This window comes from Taudactylus pleione, unplaced genomic scaffold, assembly GCF_031769625.1.
Source record: "Taudactylus pleione unplaced genomic scaffold, aTauple2 ptg000039l, whole genome shotgun sequence".
Taxonomy (NCBI): Eukaryota; Metazoa; Chordata; class Amphibia; order Anura; family Myobatrachidae; genus Taudactylus; species Taudactylus pleione.
In genome coordinates this window covers 5,782,626-5,798,766 of record NW_028284441.1, presented here as the reverse complement: position 1 = coordinate 5,798,766, position 16,141 = coordinate 5,782,626, and the positions used below count along the sequence as shown (strand labels likewise).

The following is a 16,141-nucleotide window of genomic DNA, read 5'->3' as shown; positions in this document are numbered from 1 at the left end:
CCAAAGGAGGATTTACAATTCTATTTCAAAGAAATTATCTTTCTCTCTTTAATTTAACATATCTGTTAGAAGCAAAGTTGAGGAAAGAGCCAGGTGTATATTTTTCCTTTAAACACTGTACAGAACACAACAAAGAAAACATACAGTATATCCAATATAAACTTTATTTCATTTTAAACACATTAATACAATGCTGAAGTTTGTACCTAGCTAGACAGTGCATTATGGGCCTGATTTAGAAATGTACAGAAACCTGATAGTTTCCATACATACCCGATGTTTGTGGGTCTGTGCGTGCACAGGACCCATTCTGCGCTTGTTAGCACAGAGTTCCCCAAAGCTGCAGCCATTTGGGGGCAGGAAGGGGACAGTGCCAGGATGCGGTGATCGAAATAGGGGGCGTGTAGCCCCCCTATTTCATGGGAGTGCCGAGGACATGGTCTGCATCATAGGACGCAGATTTCTTGATCTCGCGAGTGGCCAGCAGCCGATGGTCGTGATGGTGATCTGAGGCAGCGTCTACAGACACTGCTCTCGGATTGCAGATGCATGTAGGACCCATCTAGGTCCTACAGACACCTCCTGTTACAGTACATTTGCATTTTAGTTGGAAGCGATTGCACAGCCACTTCCTTGTGCTGTGCTGCGCAATGCTGTCCAACGCTGAATCAGGCCCAGTAAATAAAAAATACATGTAAATATCTTAAATAATTTACTCTGCATGATGAGCACATTTAGTAAATACAAGATTGCACAGAATGTTATTAGTAATTCTTAGAGCACACCTGAATTTAGGGGCTCAGAGTAGAACCTTTTGTGTCCCAGTTCAAACCAAGTCCTAGTTCGCATACCTCCCAACTGTCCCGCATCAATCGGGACAGTCCCGTTTTTTCTGGGATAGTCCCGCTGTCCCAATCGCGGGTCGCAGTGTCCTGCAGAGGGGGAGTTGGAGGGAGCACAAACCGCTGCTCTGCTATGCAGAGCAGCGGGTGTGCAGGAGGAGAACAGATGCCGTGTTCACCAGTATATGGAGAGCCTGGGGGCTGCCCAGCATCTCGAAGAGTGCTGGGCACGCCCCTATAGTGACGTAAACGGGGGAAGCAGTGAGGCTCTGCCCATTTTCCCGAGGCTCCTCCCACTTTTCCTGAAGCCCCCTACGGCGCGCAAACTGTCCCTCTTTGGGGGGACCAAAAAGTTGGGAGGTATGCCAGTTCGGATCTGTTGCTGGTTTGGAACTCGGATTTAATATCATGTATTGCACATAGCAGATAAAAGGCATCGGTCTCCACTTTAACCTTAGAACTACAATTTGTACAATATTAGACAATGATTTGGTTGCATATATTCTGCGCTAAAGATATTTTCTATGTTATATAACATGTCAGAATTCTGACCAGTTCCTCAGCTTTTATACTCACTGATGATACAGTATTAATCATCTAGGGTCAAATCACCTGAAAATGCCTTCATAATACATTTATTCAAGTTATCCAACATCTGAATACTGACTTTCTATCAACCTGACGTACTGTATCAATGACACATATTGAAAAATAAATGCCAAACTTGACTTCAATACTAGCGGAAGACAACATGGTCCCTAAAGAGCAGCTAATGTACTTTTCAGAATTGCAAACAACAAGCAAAAACAATTCAAAAGCCTCTCAGATATAAAATAACACATAAGTGGTCGAATTCAGTAGAACAATGGCTGAAATTAACAATGGTTGCTCAATTTATACTAGTCCCACTGGACCACAGGTTGTTTTCATTCAACCACATTAGACCATGATTTAGTGCAAATTTATGTAAGAACATAAATGTCTGGAATGTACTTTAAAAGTAAACAATCAAAATAAGAATTACATTTCCTGTTGTGGACTTTGATGTAATTTGATTTGCCATGCCTAATATATACTCATTTACATTTCAAAATGACCCATTTTCTAAACATTACCCATTCGAGTCTCCACTTCATTAATCTGTTTAGCAGAGCTCTTCGCAGGTGGATGCTCTTGGTGACTTTCATTTCTGATCCAGAACCCCCAACATACAGATTCATCAGTGCAGCCTGTGTAGCACATTGCAGAGTATAGTTCTGGAGTGCTTGGCAGTGAATCACACAGCAATACCCATTAAGGATATATCTAGTATGATGGCTCAATAAACCTCTACAGTTACAAGGAGTGGAAAACAACGTACAGGCAGAGCCCTATGGTATACTGGAGTTTTATTTTGGCCCAAGTGTCGTTTCTAGCTATTACTGCACTACTGATAATGATTTAATTTCTGGTGAGATAAATTAATGACGTTGGAATACCAGCTTGCTGCAATTGTTTGTCCAAAAATAAATTCCTCCCTGATAAATTCTAAAGACAGGAGCGAGCGACATCACAGCACCCCAGGTGATGTGCTGTATTATTTGTGGTTGTATTGCCGTCTGAACAAAATAACTCTCAGTAGTAAGTGCTGAAGTGTTTTGTGTAAAACTAAATTTGTTTTACATATTTTCTTATTTCTGGTCTGTGAGTAAATTAACAAACCTATTTCTAAAAATACAGACCAATTTCTTCATTACTTGTTATTCTAAATGGATGCAGTCAGGAAGCCGACAATGACAATGTCAACACCAGAAGTTCAACATTCATGATGTCGACATGATTAAAATGTCAACATCATAAATGTCGACACCTGGAAAGTGTTGACATTGGCAGAATGTCAACATATGAAATGCAGACTGTTGCATTAGCGTAAGCATTAGGCTTAGCATTAGGGTTACCTATAAGGTCAGAGTCAGTGTTAGGCTTAGCATTAGGGTTACTTGTAGGGTTGGAGTTAGTGTTATGCTTAGCATTAGGGTTACCTATAGGGTTATCATTAGAGTTACCTGTAGGATTAGAGTTAGTGTTAGGTAGTGTCATATTATTTCAGTGTCGAAATGTTGAATGTGGACGTGGTAATTGTCGACGTATCAACCATGTTCTAATTCTCATGTTGACATTATGATTGTCGACATGATGAATGGACATATACAGCAATATGCCAAACCCATTCTATAAACTGTAAGTGGGAAAGTGTTAAGGGGCCTATCCATTAGCAGATAAAATGAACGATATATCGTTCAATCGTTCATTATATCTGCTAATGGATAGGCCCTGAACGATGACAGATGCACACTCCCGCGGCCGATAAATCGCATCTATCATCTCTCCAACATGTTGGTCAATTATCGCATATAGCTGTACGATATTAGCAATATCGTGCAGTTTATATGTGGCAAACGACGAGTGACGAAAGATATTAGCAGCAGCTACAGAGCGCTGCAGAGAGAAAAATCCACTCCCTGAATGATGTCATGCGATATCATTCATCGTGCGTCGTTTACCAAAATCTGTCATGTACATGACAGATATCGTTCAGCACAGCCACCGGAATTTTCAAGGGATATCGTTTGTCTTTCATCGCTCAGAAATACATCTGCTAATGGATAGGTCCCTTTAGGCTGGGTACACACTAGATGATGTCTACCCAGCCCAACCTTGGCAGTGATAGGACCCGGTGGGGGAGCCGGCATCGGCAAGTGCATGCACATTTGCCAATGCAGGCAGCAGCGGAGTGACCGTGGGGGCATGTAGGGGTGACGGAGGATGTTGCTGATGACCCACGGGAGCACACATCGTCAGCGACATAGTGGGTACACACTACACAATGTGCCTGATATGCCGGTTTGATTGGCCGGATCGAATGACATATCGTCTAGTGTGTACCCAGCATTAAGGACACAAAATCAGTCAACCCCAGCAGATTATTTTTATCCCTATACTATTGTCAGTCCTTGAACACTTTACAAATGAAATGCTTATAATTTATAAATTGAGCAACAATGAAATCAGGGGCAATCCTGCTTTTTCAATTGCTTACTATAGAGATTGTTCAAACCATCGCTGTACCTCTTGCTTGATGGCTGTTAACATATCTATATAAATTTAGGGGAAGATTCAGTTCTCCACAATGTGTTGTAGCAAAACATGGCTCCACACATCATGGTACAATCCGATAAACTAACATCATTAATTTTCATTCTCTCTAGTGATGTTATTGTGCTTTGCCCGACCATTCCAAAGGCACTCTGCCGTCAGCTCTTAAAATTCAAGCTTATTCTTAAAATTATATATATATACTCAGTAAGTATATGTTTTGCTCATTTTGATACTGAAAGTGTTGTTGTTGAATGACATGACTCTAACAACAAATTACATTTGAAAGGTCACAGTCACCAAAATAAATCATCGATATATCAATCCTATTAAAAAAAGAGTTTATATTGCCGCTCTCACCTCTGCCAGTTCTTGCGTTTTTTTTCCTTATTGAGGTATTTATTCCACATAAAAGGCACTTCTCATATTAATATGTAAACATAATGTACATTAATATATACAACATGATAAACGTTTGTGTGGCTCTGCAACCTCTAACTCTCCGGGTGTTACAAAACTGTATTTGTTTGCATTGGTCACCTGAGAATCATGGATGTTTTACTTTGGTAGTTCAAGCTAGCTCTTGGGCTAAAAGAAATCATTAAACATTTAGAAATAACAAAATCACTTACAAAAGCTATACTAATGTTTAAATTACATAATAAAAAGTGGAATCTATATTGATGAATATGTACAATATTTCACAATGGTCATCTGAATACGGGAACATCAGCAGTGGTAGTGCAGCCATGTGCATTGGTACCTGCTTTTAAAGCTTTTGCAGTAACAAAACAGTGTTTCTTTATTTGTACTGTGTCTAACTTATACTGTACTGCAGAAAACAGAACTGTCTGGATAAACCAGGATGGATGCATTCAAACTGTCCAAGCATGGCCTTAAAAAAAAAAAAAAACTTGAATATTATTGCAATTCACTATGTATTCCAGAAGATGTGTATGTTAAAATGACATCTTCTGTATATTTTTCAAAGGGCAGTTTATGGTGTTGTCCTTATTTAAATAACAAAATCCTGTAGTGGTCCAATTGTGCACATAGCACTTGATTCTGGTTGTTAGGTGTGGCATTTCATTTTGTTTATTAGGAAAATGCCTTGTTGTCGTGGCCTGACAAGCCTCCTTCAATCGTGGGGATTTCCAGACCATTTGTAACTTTTTGGATATTACTGAAGTTTTCATAAATTCCAGTGCGATGTTTCTCCAGAGCAGGACCCCAGTCTGAGGTTGGACGGCAAAGCTTCCGAAAACGCTGTAGGAAAATTATAGTTGCTTATTGCTATACTGTTTTTATAAGAAGATTTTAACATTATTGGCAAACACAGACATAGAAAATCCAGAGACATGGAAACATAAAAATGTGAAATGTGATGTCAGATTAGAACTACACTTCCCAGTCTGTCCATTTTTATTTGCAAAAACTGCAGACTCGATCTCATTCTTACTGTAGCTTTTTATCTGGTTTATTATATCCTTATCTCTATCCCAAGTATCTTTAAATTCCCATACTGCAGTGGTTCCCCAACTATGTGCTGTGGCACCCTGGGGTGCCTCAGGGTACTTGCAGGGGTGCCTCAGGATACTTGCAGGGGTGCCTCGGTTTGGTGGTCCAGTACCAAATAAAATGATTTTTAGTCAGTGTGATAGACAAAACCAGTGCTAGTGGCTGCTAATCAATATGTGTACAAAAAGAAGCGCAGCCCTGTCAACCATCGCATAACTAAACCTAAGGGTGACATATAGGCACAATTTACTTAATTTCATTTTTACTAAATATCTCAATGAGAAACTTTTGGCCTAGGGGTGCTATGAAAAAAATGCTGATACTCTAGGGCGCCATGTTTTAAAAAAGTTTGGGACCCACTGCCCACCTGTATTAGTCACTGCCACTTCCGCTACAAGGCTATTCCATACATTTTGGCAAAGCAACTCTTCATAAATGTCCCCTAATAGCTGCTACAATCCAGTTTTAGTGTATAACTTGAACTTTGCCAATTTCTCATAAAATCTGGTTATTTAAAGCTTAACTAACGTTGCGACTGCCCTTGATGGTGCTATGGCACTAGTGGTGAGTGAAGGCAAGGTGATGAGTGGTTGGGATCAATCTATTAATCGATTATTTTTTAAATCTTTAAATAAATAAAGTGTGTTTTGAATCTATATTTGTTTATTTCTTTCAAGTCTGTGCTATCAATATAATTGTGTATACACTAGTCAGCAAGCTGGTTCATAGACTGGTATGGTCAAGCAGTAGGTTGATCTCTTCAACCTCCAAGCCATTGTCACCAGCAATATTATTTATCCTGTAATTAGTCTGAGATCCACACTCTCTTGTATTTCTTTTACTCCTTAAACCTGCTACCTCGAACTTGTTGCCTTCAAGCTCCTCTGCTTCCTCTACCCCAATACCTGTCTGTATCTCGCTCACCACTTAAACCTTTCTTTTCTCCATCAGTTTCTTCTCCTGTGCCTTCAAACATGCTCTTATGTCACCATCTCTCAAAAAAACATATCTTCATCTGTCTCTGTTTAACTACCACCCCATTTCCTTGCTCCCTTTTGCTTCCAAATTTCTTGAGTGGCTTGCTGTTGATAAACTAACCCAACTTTTCTCCACCAACTTCTTTACCCTCTGTAGTCAGGAAGTTGGCAAGGCACAACTTAAAAGGTCACGCATACTTGATGGTACTTCCACAGTCACCATGACACACAATATATGGATACTGACACTGCTGTTTTAAAGGACCTACTGTCTGGAATGGAAAGTACGGTACCACTAGGCCCAACTGTGTAGTGTGCTGTACCATCTCATTACTTAAAGTAGTGACCAATGACCTACTCTTAGATAAGCCGAACAGCCACTTGTCCCTTCTCATACATCTTGACTTCTCTGCCACTTACAACACTGTTGATCACTCTTATCTCTCCGGTCACTCCTTCAGTGTTTCTACCTCTGACTTGCTCTCCTCCTCTTTTTCTCTCTATCTTGGTCAATCAAGGCACTGTTCTCTGCTCTTCTCTCTCTACACCTACTCTCTGGGTAAACTCATACACTCCTTTAGTTTCCACTAGCACCTCTATATGACACTTTTCCTCCTCTGACATTTCTCCTTCTTTGTGTTGCACTCCAACTGCCTCTCTGCAATCTTCACATGTATGACTCAATACCACCTGAAACTTAACATGTCCAAATATAATCTTTCTGACTACTAATGTCACTAATCCTCCCAACATCTACCCCATGGTTGACAACATCATGTTCCCTGTTCTTCATGCCAGCCGTCTTAATGTCATTCACTCCTCAAATTTTTTTCCTCCCTCAGTCCTGTTGTCTTCTCTTATATAACATTGCTGAAATAATCCCACTCCTCACTCATGCAGTAACGTAAAACCCTAGTCCATTCGCTCATTATCTCCCTTCTTGACTACTGTAACTTCCTATGCACTGGCCCTCCTCTCACCTAACTTTACCCTCTACAATCCATCCTGAATGCTACATCTAGACATCTTCCTCTCCTGTCTTTTACCATCTGTTGCATCAATCTGATAATTGCTTCACGGATCCCCCCCCCCCATACTCTCCAGAACTCAATTAAACTGTTCACCCTCACATACAATGCCCTCACCAACAGTTCCCCACCATAAATATCTGACCTCATCACAAGATACACCTGCTCGACCCCTCTGGTGAATCTCTGACATTTGCTTCTCCTGACCTCTTAAGATCTTTTCTCATATTTATCTATCTACAAGACTTCTCCTGCACTGCTCCCCACCTATGGAATTCATTGCCTTGCTCTACCTAACTCATCCTCATCCAAAATCCTTAAAACCTACTTCTGAATACTAGGCTACCCATCCTAGACCCTTTGTTCCACTCCCTCTACCCACAGTGTTTATTTGCATCCTCTTTGACCCTAGTGACTCTCATTACCTCCTTATTATAGAATATAAGCTTTTACAAGCAAGACCCTTTCTTACCTATGTCTAATATCTGTGCTGTCTACCTAGTATGTGATTATCATGACTTACTCTGTTTTTTTGTGTGAGTGCTATGCTGCTTGTAAAATGTATATGCATGTCTGTTTTTATGCTTAATTAGATTTATGGTTTTGTTATTCTACTTATCTGTATTCATGTATTTGTTTTTATGCTTATTTGTATTCTTGTATTTGTTTTTATGCTTATTTGTATTCTTGTATTTGTATGCCAAATGTTAGGTTCTGTGGAATTTAGGGGGCCTTATAAAAAAAACATTGGTGAGAACAATTTGTTACATTTCTTGTTGTTAAACTTAAATAGTCACACTTATTGCAGGGATTAAGGTTGTCATGATAAATAAACTCCTTAGGTATCTTGCCAAACCAAAAAAACAATATTTTTTTAAAGGATTTCCTTATTCTGATGTAATGAGCTTGGCCAGTAATGAACCAAATATTCACACATAGGGAAAACCTTAAAAAAATACCTGTTGAGACATTCAAATAGAAATTGTGAAACTATGCTCTTGGAAAGTTAGTAGGGTCAGTGATCTGTGAATTATTAGCAGAAAGAGTAAGTGAGGAAGTTAAGAATGTACATATTTATATGTTACTGCTTTAAATTTCACATATAAAAGAAACCTACTTGAATTTCTGAATTTTCCTATGAATAATTAACTTTGAGTTCTACATACTTAGGAATATCTGGAAGCACGCAGTGCTGAACTCATTTATTGGCAAGGCACAACTTCAAAGGTAACGTGTACTTAATGGTACTTCCACAGTCACCATGACACACAATATATGGATACTGACACTGCTGTTTTAAAGGACCTACTGTCTGGAATGGAAAGTGCGGTACCACTAGGCCCAATTATGTAGTGTGCTATACTATACCTCATTCTTTGCATGATGTTTGCCTGTCTAAATCATTTATTGACCTATTTTCTATTAAGCAGAAATAACAAAAACTTCTGTCACTGCATATCGCAACAATAGAAAATCAGTTTTCTCTGCAATTTACTTTGAAAGATACTTGGCTGATTGGCGATACTGGCTGGCAGCGGTAAATCGAGTCTTACTGCTTTGCCAGTCAGTCTTGATGTGTCTTGGGCTTCCAGTCCCACTTGTAAGGAAAAAAGTTAAAAAATATAAAACAAATAATGAAAAATAGTAACTATTTTAACCAAATTCTAAAATAAAACAAATGCTTTATTTAAATTAATAAAGCTTTTTTTCCCATTAGTTATTTCCTGTTACCACCATCTTGAGATTGAATCTCCACAATCTTTGTTAAATAGGCTTCTCTGTGTGTAACATGTGGAAAGCTATTGCCGGACATGGCTAGCATACCCTTCCCCAGCGGGTGATACTGCCAGCGCTAGCACGGTGGTTTTCCTTGAATGGGAGAAGCCCTAGTGTGGATGTATTAAAAAGCAGAGATGTACTCATGGTGTTCTATTTCTGATCAAATACAAAGCTCGCAAATTACTTGGATTTACCAAGGAAAGTTCAGAGCACAACAGGAACCCATCGCCCTTAGAAGCACCTAAAGGTTGACATATCTGTACGATTTTTGAAATATTAGCGACAATCATTATAGATAGATTTGCACAATATGGAGGAAATGGGTAATATGGGTGTGCTATTGAGTGGGGTAGGGTCTCTGTGGTCCAAAAATAAGGGCAAGGTACAGTATTTACAATACTTGGGGCCAGGCAGTTTGTGGGCTATACATTAAGGTCTGCTATACAGGAGGGAGGGTGTCTGTGTCATTGGGCCCTCATCCGAGCATTTTGAGTGCACAGTATAGTTACATGAAGGGCACTACAAGAGAACACCCATGAAATACTATTCTGTCTGGCAGCAGTCAGGAACCTGTTAGTCTTAATCTAGCTCTAAAACAGCTAAACAGTTATGGGGCTAAAATATAGTGCTGTGTTGCTAATATTATCAGTCTTTTATATGTGGCAGAAGCCTGTTTACTGAGGGAAAATGAACAATATTAGTATTAAATCCTTATCTTCAGCCAGTGTCACTAGACCAGGAATTACTGTATACTGGACTAGAAAAGTTCTATTTTCGAAATACCTAGAGCAATCATTGCCACTTTCCGATCCCCGCCTCTGTTTAATCATGTCATGATTACTGTGCCTCACACTGTACTTATAGCCACAATCAGGGACTATGTTGATTGTTACATAAGACTACTTACCTCCCAAAGACTTCCTTCATCTTTACATATTTTTATAACAGCTAATATAGGAATCCAAATGATGCAGAAAATGATCATTAACCAGCCCAAGATAACTCCCCATTCTGGATACTCCACATTGCCGTGCTTTGGGGAAGCAAATGTGGCCAGAGACCAAATCAGTATAGCCTGTGGATTAAGACAGAAAATAATAAGTTTTGTGTCCTTAATTACAATTTCTATATATAAATAGAATACCCATGTTGTCATTAAACACAGCTACAAAATAAAAGTACAGAGTATGAAAGGAGTGATAGAGAAAAGAGGTAGGATAAGATACAGTGTTTTCCGAACGTGGCACCACACAGTGCAATATGGGAGACCATATAGACAATTGGCCTGATCTTGCAGATTGTGTGGCTACAAAATAAGTAAATAAGGACAATGCATGATAATAATACAACTGTGTAGGATTGTATATGTATTGAACATGTGTTGTAAATGCTGTTGGAAGACGGACAATATTGAATTTTAAGTGTAATCATTTACAACCAATCTAGCAGGCGCCAAGGTGTTCCAGAATAGATCTGCACTCCGCCCATGTACCTAACAGTCTGGCTCTCATGTGTGGCCCAATTGTACACTATGTAGATAAAAGTGATTGGACACCCCTGCATTTCAGCTGGTTTGGCATGGATCCACTAGTTGTAATGCATGGTCACATTAATTCTGAGAAGATGTTCTCGATAACTCTGTGCTCCCTACATTGTGGCAGTCCTATGGAAACAACAAATGCTTTTATCAGGACGACAAATGCCACCTGTCATGTTAGCAGGACAAGGCTGGACTGGTATACAGAAAATTTGGTAATCCGGATGGACTGGCCAGCTCAGAGTCCAGAAACCTACTGTTGTCCAGGAACTTCTGGACAGTTTGCCTAGAAGGGTGTCTGCAGTGATCATTGCACGTGGTGGACCTACACAGTACTGACGTCAAAAACATCTTGTTGATCTATTTGCTGTCAGTGTCCAATCACTTTTGTCTACATAGTGTATTGTTATCCTGTCAGGCCCAGTGGGAGCATTGGCCTTGGTGTGGCTTGATTTACATTCTCTAAGCCTTACAACTCTATATAGAATGTTGGTGATAGAGTCACACACAAGAAATTATTATTTTAGGAATTAATCCAACTGATTTACAAAATAGATTCTTAGCAATCTATCATCTATATATCGCTAGTGGGCACCAAGGACTCTTAGTAAAGGAGTAAAAATCAAACGATCTCCAAAACATGTAAATCTAAAATTCTTTAATTTATTAACAAAGCATTTGGGATCTTTTTTACTCCAGGTTAGTAACCGTACAGCATTATTACTATCACATTGTTTATCAATGTGATTGAAAAACAAGGCTCTGCCTCCAGGCCTATTCCATAGTTTATTACGTATAAATAAATAAATAAATATAAATATATATACTGTAAATATATATAATATATATATATATATATATACTGTACATATAATACTTGTGCTTATGATTTAGTGTCTAGCAAAGATCTCAGTGTGACACTAATGCCTTTAAAATTAAATACATATATTCTTTACAATAATAGAAAGCAGGTTTGGAGACCAGACTTACGGTGAGCAGAAGAGGAGTTATAAAGAACCAGCACAGTCTCCACCACAGCCAGAATAACCAGCCCTTCTTTCCAATCATCATCTCAATATCTGCAATGAAGCGGTTTCCCCCTATACAAGGTAAAGAAAACATATATGTACATGATGCTGTGTCACATTCACCACACAATGAGCTGTTTATATCTATGTATATCATTTAGGCAATGATGTGTAAGGGAAACATAAAATACATGTCTCCTTCTGTGTGCTTCCTTGTATGACATGCTTGATCATATGACCCATTAATGTTACCGAACCTAAATCATGAGCATTAAGCCGCCATGCAAAGCAAACACATCGGCGTCACTACTGCACAGATGTGGCCTGACTTTCTTTGCACAATTAATAAAACATCAAGTAACTATAATAAATATAACTGTGTTATGCACTTGGTGAATTTGTAAAGCTCTTTATAAAGAAACATAGTAACAAGTGGAAAAATCAATCTTGTGTTTTGTTTCTCCGAACATTTTAACACAGCAATCGCTGGTGATGACTTCTCAAGACTTTGTTGAAGCCTATTTATTAAATATCACATCAGAGCTTGTACTGCTGTAATTCCAGTTCTGTTTTAGCACATTAATGTAATTTGGAATAAAGCTTATTTTTTAATGTCTAAGATTTTATATATACAGTATACTGTGTATATATATATATATATATATATATATATATATATATATATATACTGTATATATGTAGTTTCTACCCCAAATTAACACAAATGAGAACACTTACCATAAATCCAGCAGATCCCAACCAACTCAAGGATTGCAACAATAAGTATTCCCCATCCAGCACAAAAATAATCAATTAGATCCACCCAGTATATTCCTGCCTGCGAAAATGATGGAGAAATGTGAGTTACTACATAGTGAAAAGTATATGATTTACATATTATTCTGCGTGGTTTGTAGGTAAACATAAACACACCACTGGAACATTATAAAGTGCTAACACATGTCTTCTCAAACTCCATTTTCCCCCCAGTTCCGAAAACAGGTGAATTGGTTCCAAACAATATATTAACCATAGTGTGTGCGTGTACATGTGGTAGGAAATACAGATTGTAAGCTCCACTGGGGCAAGCACTGATGTAAATGGCTGAATATTCTCTGTAAAGCACTGTAGAATATGTGCGCTATATAAATAACCGGTAATAAAAAGAAAATAAATACGAATTTGAGAACGTAACACTGCTACATTCCTTTATAAATTGGCCACTAGGGGGCACTCTTCAGCAATCTATGTAAGATGAACATGATAAATAAAGAAACACATTAATGGTAGCGCTGTCCACAGACCTGTGCAGAGTATAGGCAATCTGTCCACAAGCTACTAAGTATGATCCTACATTGATTTTATGTGATATTCTGACAGTCACCTGCTGGTTCTATGCTACTGAGATTGTAGATTTGGTGAATCTGTCTGTGATATTTGAGACTATTGTGCAAATGTAATAGCCTGCGGCTTGCAGGCATAAGCGAGGTTCCGGTGAGTCTGCCTGATGTTTTGAACTGGCCAATCATTTAAAAAGCAAAACCACCGGTTGTTTATACATGCTGGTATATAGATAAATATGGTACTGTGGGCCCGATTCATACCCACTCGCTAGGCAGCATTCGCACAAAGCTTGCTGATGTTTGCAATCTGCGCATGCGTATTCATCGCAGTGCATGAACTAGTCCAGGCGATCGAGAAGCGTTCGCTCGCTGTGCATAGCCAGCTCGCTAGAATGAGTGACAGGACAAACCGTTTGTGGGTGGCGACGGGATGGTCGATGGAAAAGATGGTGTGGTGGTGCAAATGCAGGCGTGTCTGAGCATCCTAACGCCGTTTCAGAGGCGTGCATAATTAAGATGCAGCATCACAGTACACGTCACCTGTTTTTTTTACACACTGAAGCACTCGCAGTGCTTGCGGTAGGGTATGGCCAGCCACAAGTGATGCCTACGCTTCCCATGGTACTCGATGTTGCCGATGGTTGCATACACATCCTGGAGATGACGTGCATAAGTGGGCATCTTAAGACAGGCTGGTGGGCATCTAAATACACACCGCGATCGCATGCCAAGACATAGTGGGTGTGCTAATGCTTTGCCATGCGATCGCGGGATTTGCATACTTTGGCTGTGTGCGAACGCATCTATAATTCAATAATAGTTCAATAATTCCAACATGTTATAATGAACATTTATAGAGGACGACTGACATCTTTTCATTAATTGTACAAATAGTAAAATGTTCATTTACATGCACAATGAGCTGTCTACCTAAACTAAAGATTTAGGATGGGATTCAATTAGCCCCGTTAACTGAACTGGTGCTAATTGATCGCCAGCCTGTATTCAATTAGCCCTGCTTATCAGGGATTTATTTTCGGGTCTCCTGAGACCCAAAAAGAAATCTGTTAACTGTGCATTTATCGGGTGACACCTGCCAGTTAATGCACAAGTCCATGAGTTTAGGATCCTGTGCATTAATGCCCGATAACCCGTGTTAACTTACATGTTTAAAGTGCGTTAACAAGGCTATCAGGTGAATGCGGGGGGGGGGGCTAATTGTACAAGGCTACCTCCTGTTATTACCCGCGGTAATTGAATTCCTCCCTTAATGTTAAACCCCACATCCTACAAATATCAGAACGGATTCAGATTTCCTGTCCACCCCCCTTCTCCTGCGTCTCTGCATCTCTAATTATCCTGCAGTGCCTGGCAGATGGGTTATAAAAATTAGCACTTTAGTAAGATTGGGGGGATTACGGGGATCAAGAAAATTTGATTGGGAAGCAGCAAACCGACACTCAGTGAACTCAATAGGCAACAAGCCCTAATATGTGTACTGAGGAATTCACCTTCAGAGCATGTCCCATATGGCAAGGATCTGGGCATATATCCCCAGTGGCATGTAGTTATACTGTTGACAACTATAATGTTGACATCACAATGTTAACAGTAATGATGTCGGCATTGTTAAAATGTCGACATTGAACATGTCGGCATGTGCAGAATGTCAGCATGTGAAATGACAACATACTGCCTGGTCCGGCAGTGGAGGACTAGGGGTAGGCTATCAGAGGGGAGGCTAGGGTTAGGCAGTAGGGGGAGGGTTGGGGTTAGATACTAGGCGGAGGATTAGGCTGCGGGTGGGGAGGTTAGGGTTAGGCACTAGGCGTATCGGCGGTTAGGGTTAGGCACTAGGGGAAGGGTTTGGCTGCGGTAGGGGAGGTTAGGGTTAGGAACTAGGGGGAGGGTTAGGGTTAGAAATTAGGGTTAGTAGTCATAATTATTGCCAGAAGCCATGCAGGATCAGTCAGAAGTCATACTGACGTCACCACTGGACCCGGAAGACACCGCTGGAGCCACTGGAGCTGCCGTACCAGGTAGGCCACCACTAATCCACCAGGGACGTTTTGTCGACATTCTAATCATGTTGACATTTCATCAGTGTCGACATGATGAATGTTGGCGTGGTCAATGTCGATAGGCTTGACATGCTGCATGTTGACATTATGAACATGTCGACATTTAGAATGTAGACATGATGGATGTCTACCACACTCTCTCCGGCTGCCAGGCTTCACCACTAGATGCCAGCCCTTGTGGAGGAAGTCATATTAGACATGTTTATAACAAATCGAAGGACACATTTTAAAGGGTAACAACACAAAGGCCATCACTTCACAAAAATGTACAAGAGATAGTAGCAGAGAAATGGAGCATGATAAGCGCACAGTACCTCAGTGACACACACAAGTCCCAGCAAGAAGAACATGATGCATGCTCCCACAGTAATAACACCGCGCATTTTCTTCATCACACCTGGAAATGCATCGTGTATGGTGGTGGTAATTGTTTCTGTCAAAGTAAATACACAATCTGTTTAATACTCATCCAATAGAAATAGAAATGACTTATCAATGATGTACTATATATAAGGCTTCTGATTTTCTGAGAACCAGGCACCCCTTTCACTTCACATACATGAAAGATTATATGAAAATGTGCACTTTGCTGAGAAGATGCCTCACAGTACATTACACAGGGTACAGTATAGGCAGTATAGTATAGCCAGTACATTACACAGGGTACAGTATAGGCAGTACATTACACAGGGTACAGTATAGGCAGTACATTACACAGGGTACAGTATAGGCAGTATAGTATAGCCAGTACATTACACAGGGTACAGTATAGGCAGTACATTACACAGGGTACAGTATAGGCAGTATAGTATAGCCAGTACATTACACAGGGTACAGTATAGGCAGTATAGTATAGCCAGTACATTACACAGG

At 39.9% G+C, this 16,141-nt stretch overlaps 1 protein-coding gene across 1 annotated transcript in view; it reads right to left on the bottom strand.

The window, feature by feature from the left end:
* Nucleotides 1-5,075: 5,075 nt before the first annotated feature.
* Nucleotides 5,076-16,141, bottom strand: part of LOC148538573 (sodium- and chloride-dependent neutral and basic amino acid transporter B(0+)-like) — a 36,237-nt gene continuing 25,171 nt past the window's right edge. Inside the window, exons 10-14 of the mRNA XM_088452587.1 lie at nucleotides 15,583-15,701; nucleotides 12,583-12,682; nucleotides 11,807-11,916; nucleotides 10,187-10,354; nucleotides 5,076-5,243 (exon numbers count right to left, since the gene is read on the bottom strand). Coding sequence (XP_088308713.1) covers nucleotides 5,076-5,243; nucleotides 10,187-10,354; nucleotides 11,807-11,916; nucleotides 12,583-12,682; nucleotides 15,583-15,701 — 665 coding nt within the window. The remainder of the gene's footprint in view (nucleotides 5,244-10,186; nucleotides 10,355-11,806; nucleotides 11,917-12,582; nucleotides 12,683-15,582; nucleotides 15,702-16,141) is intronic.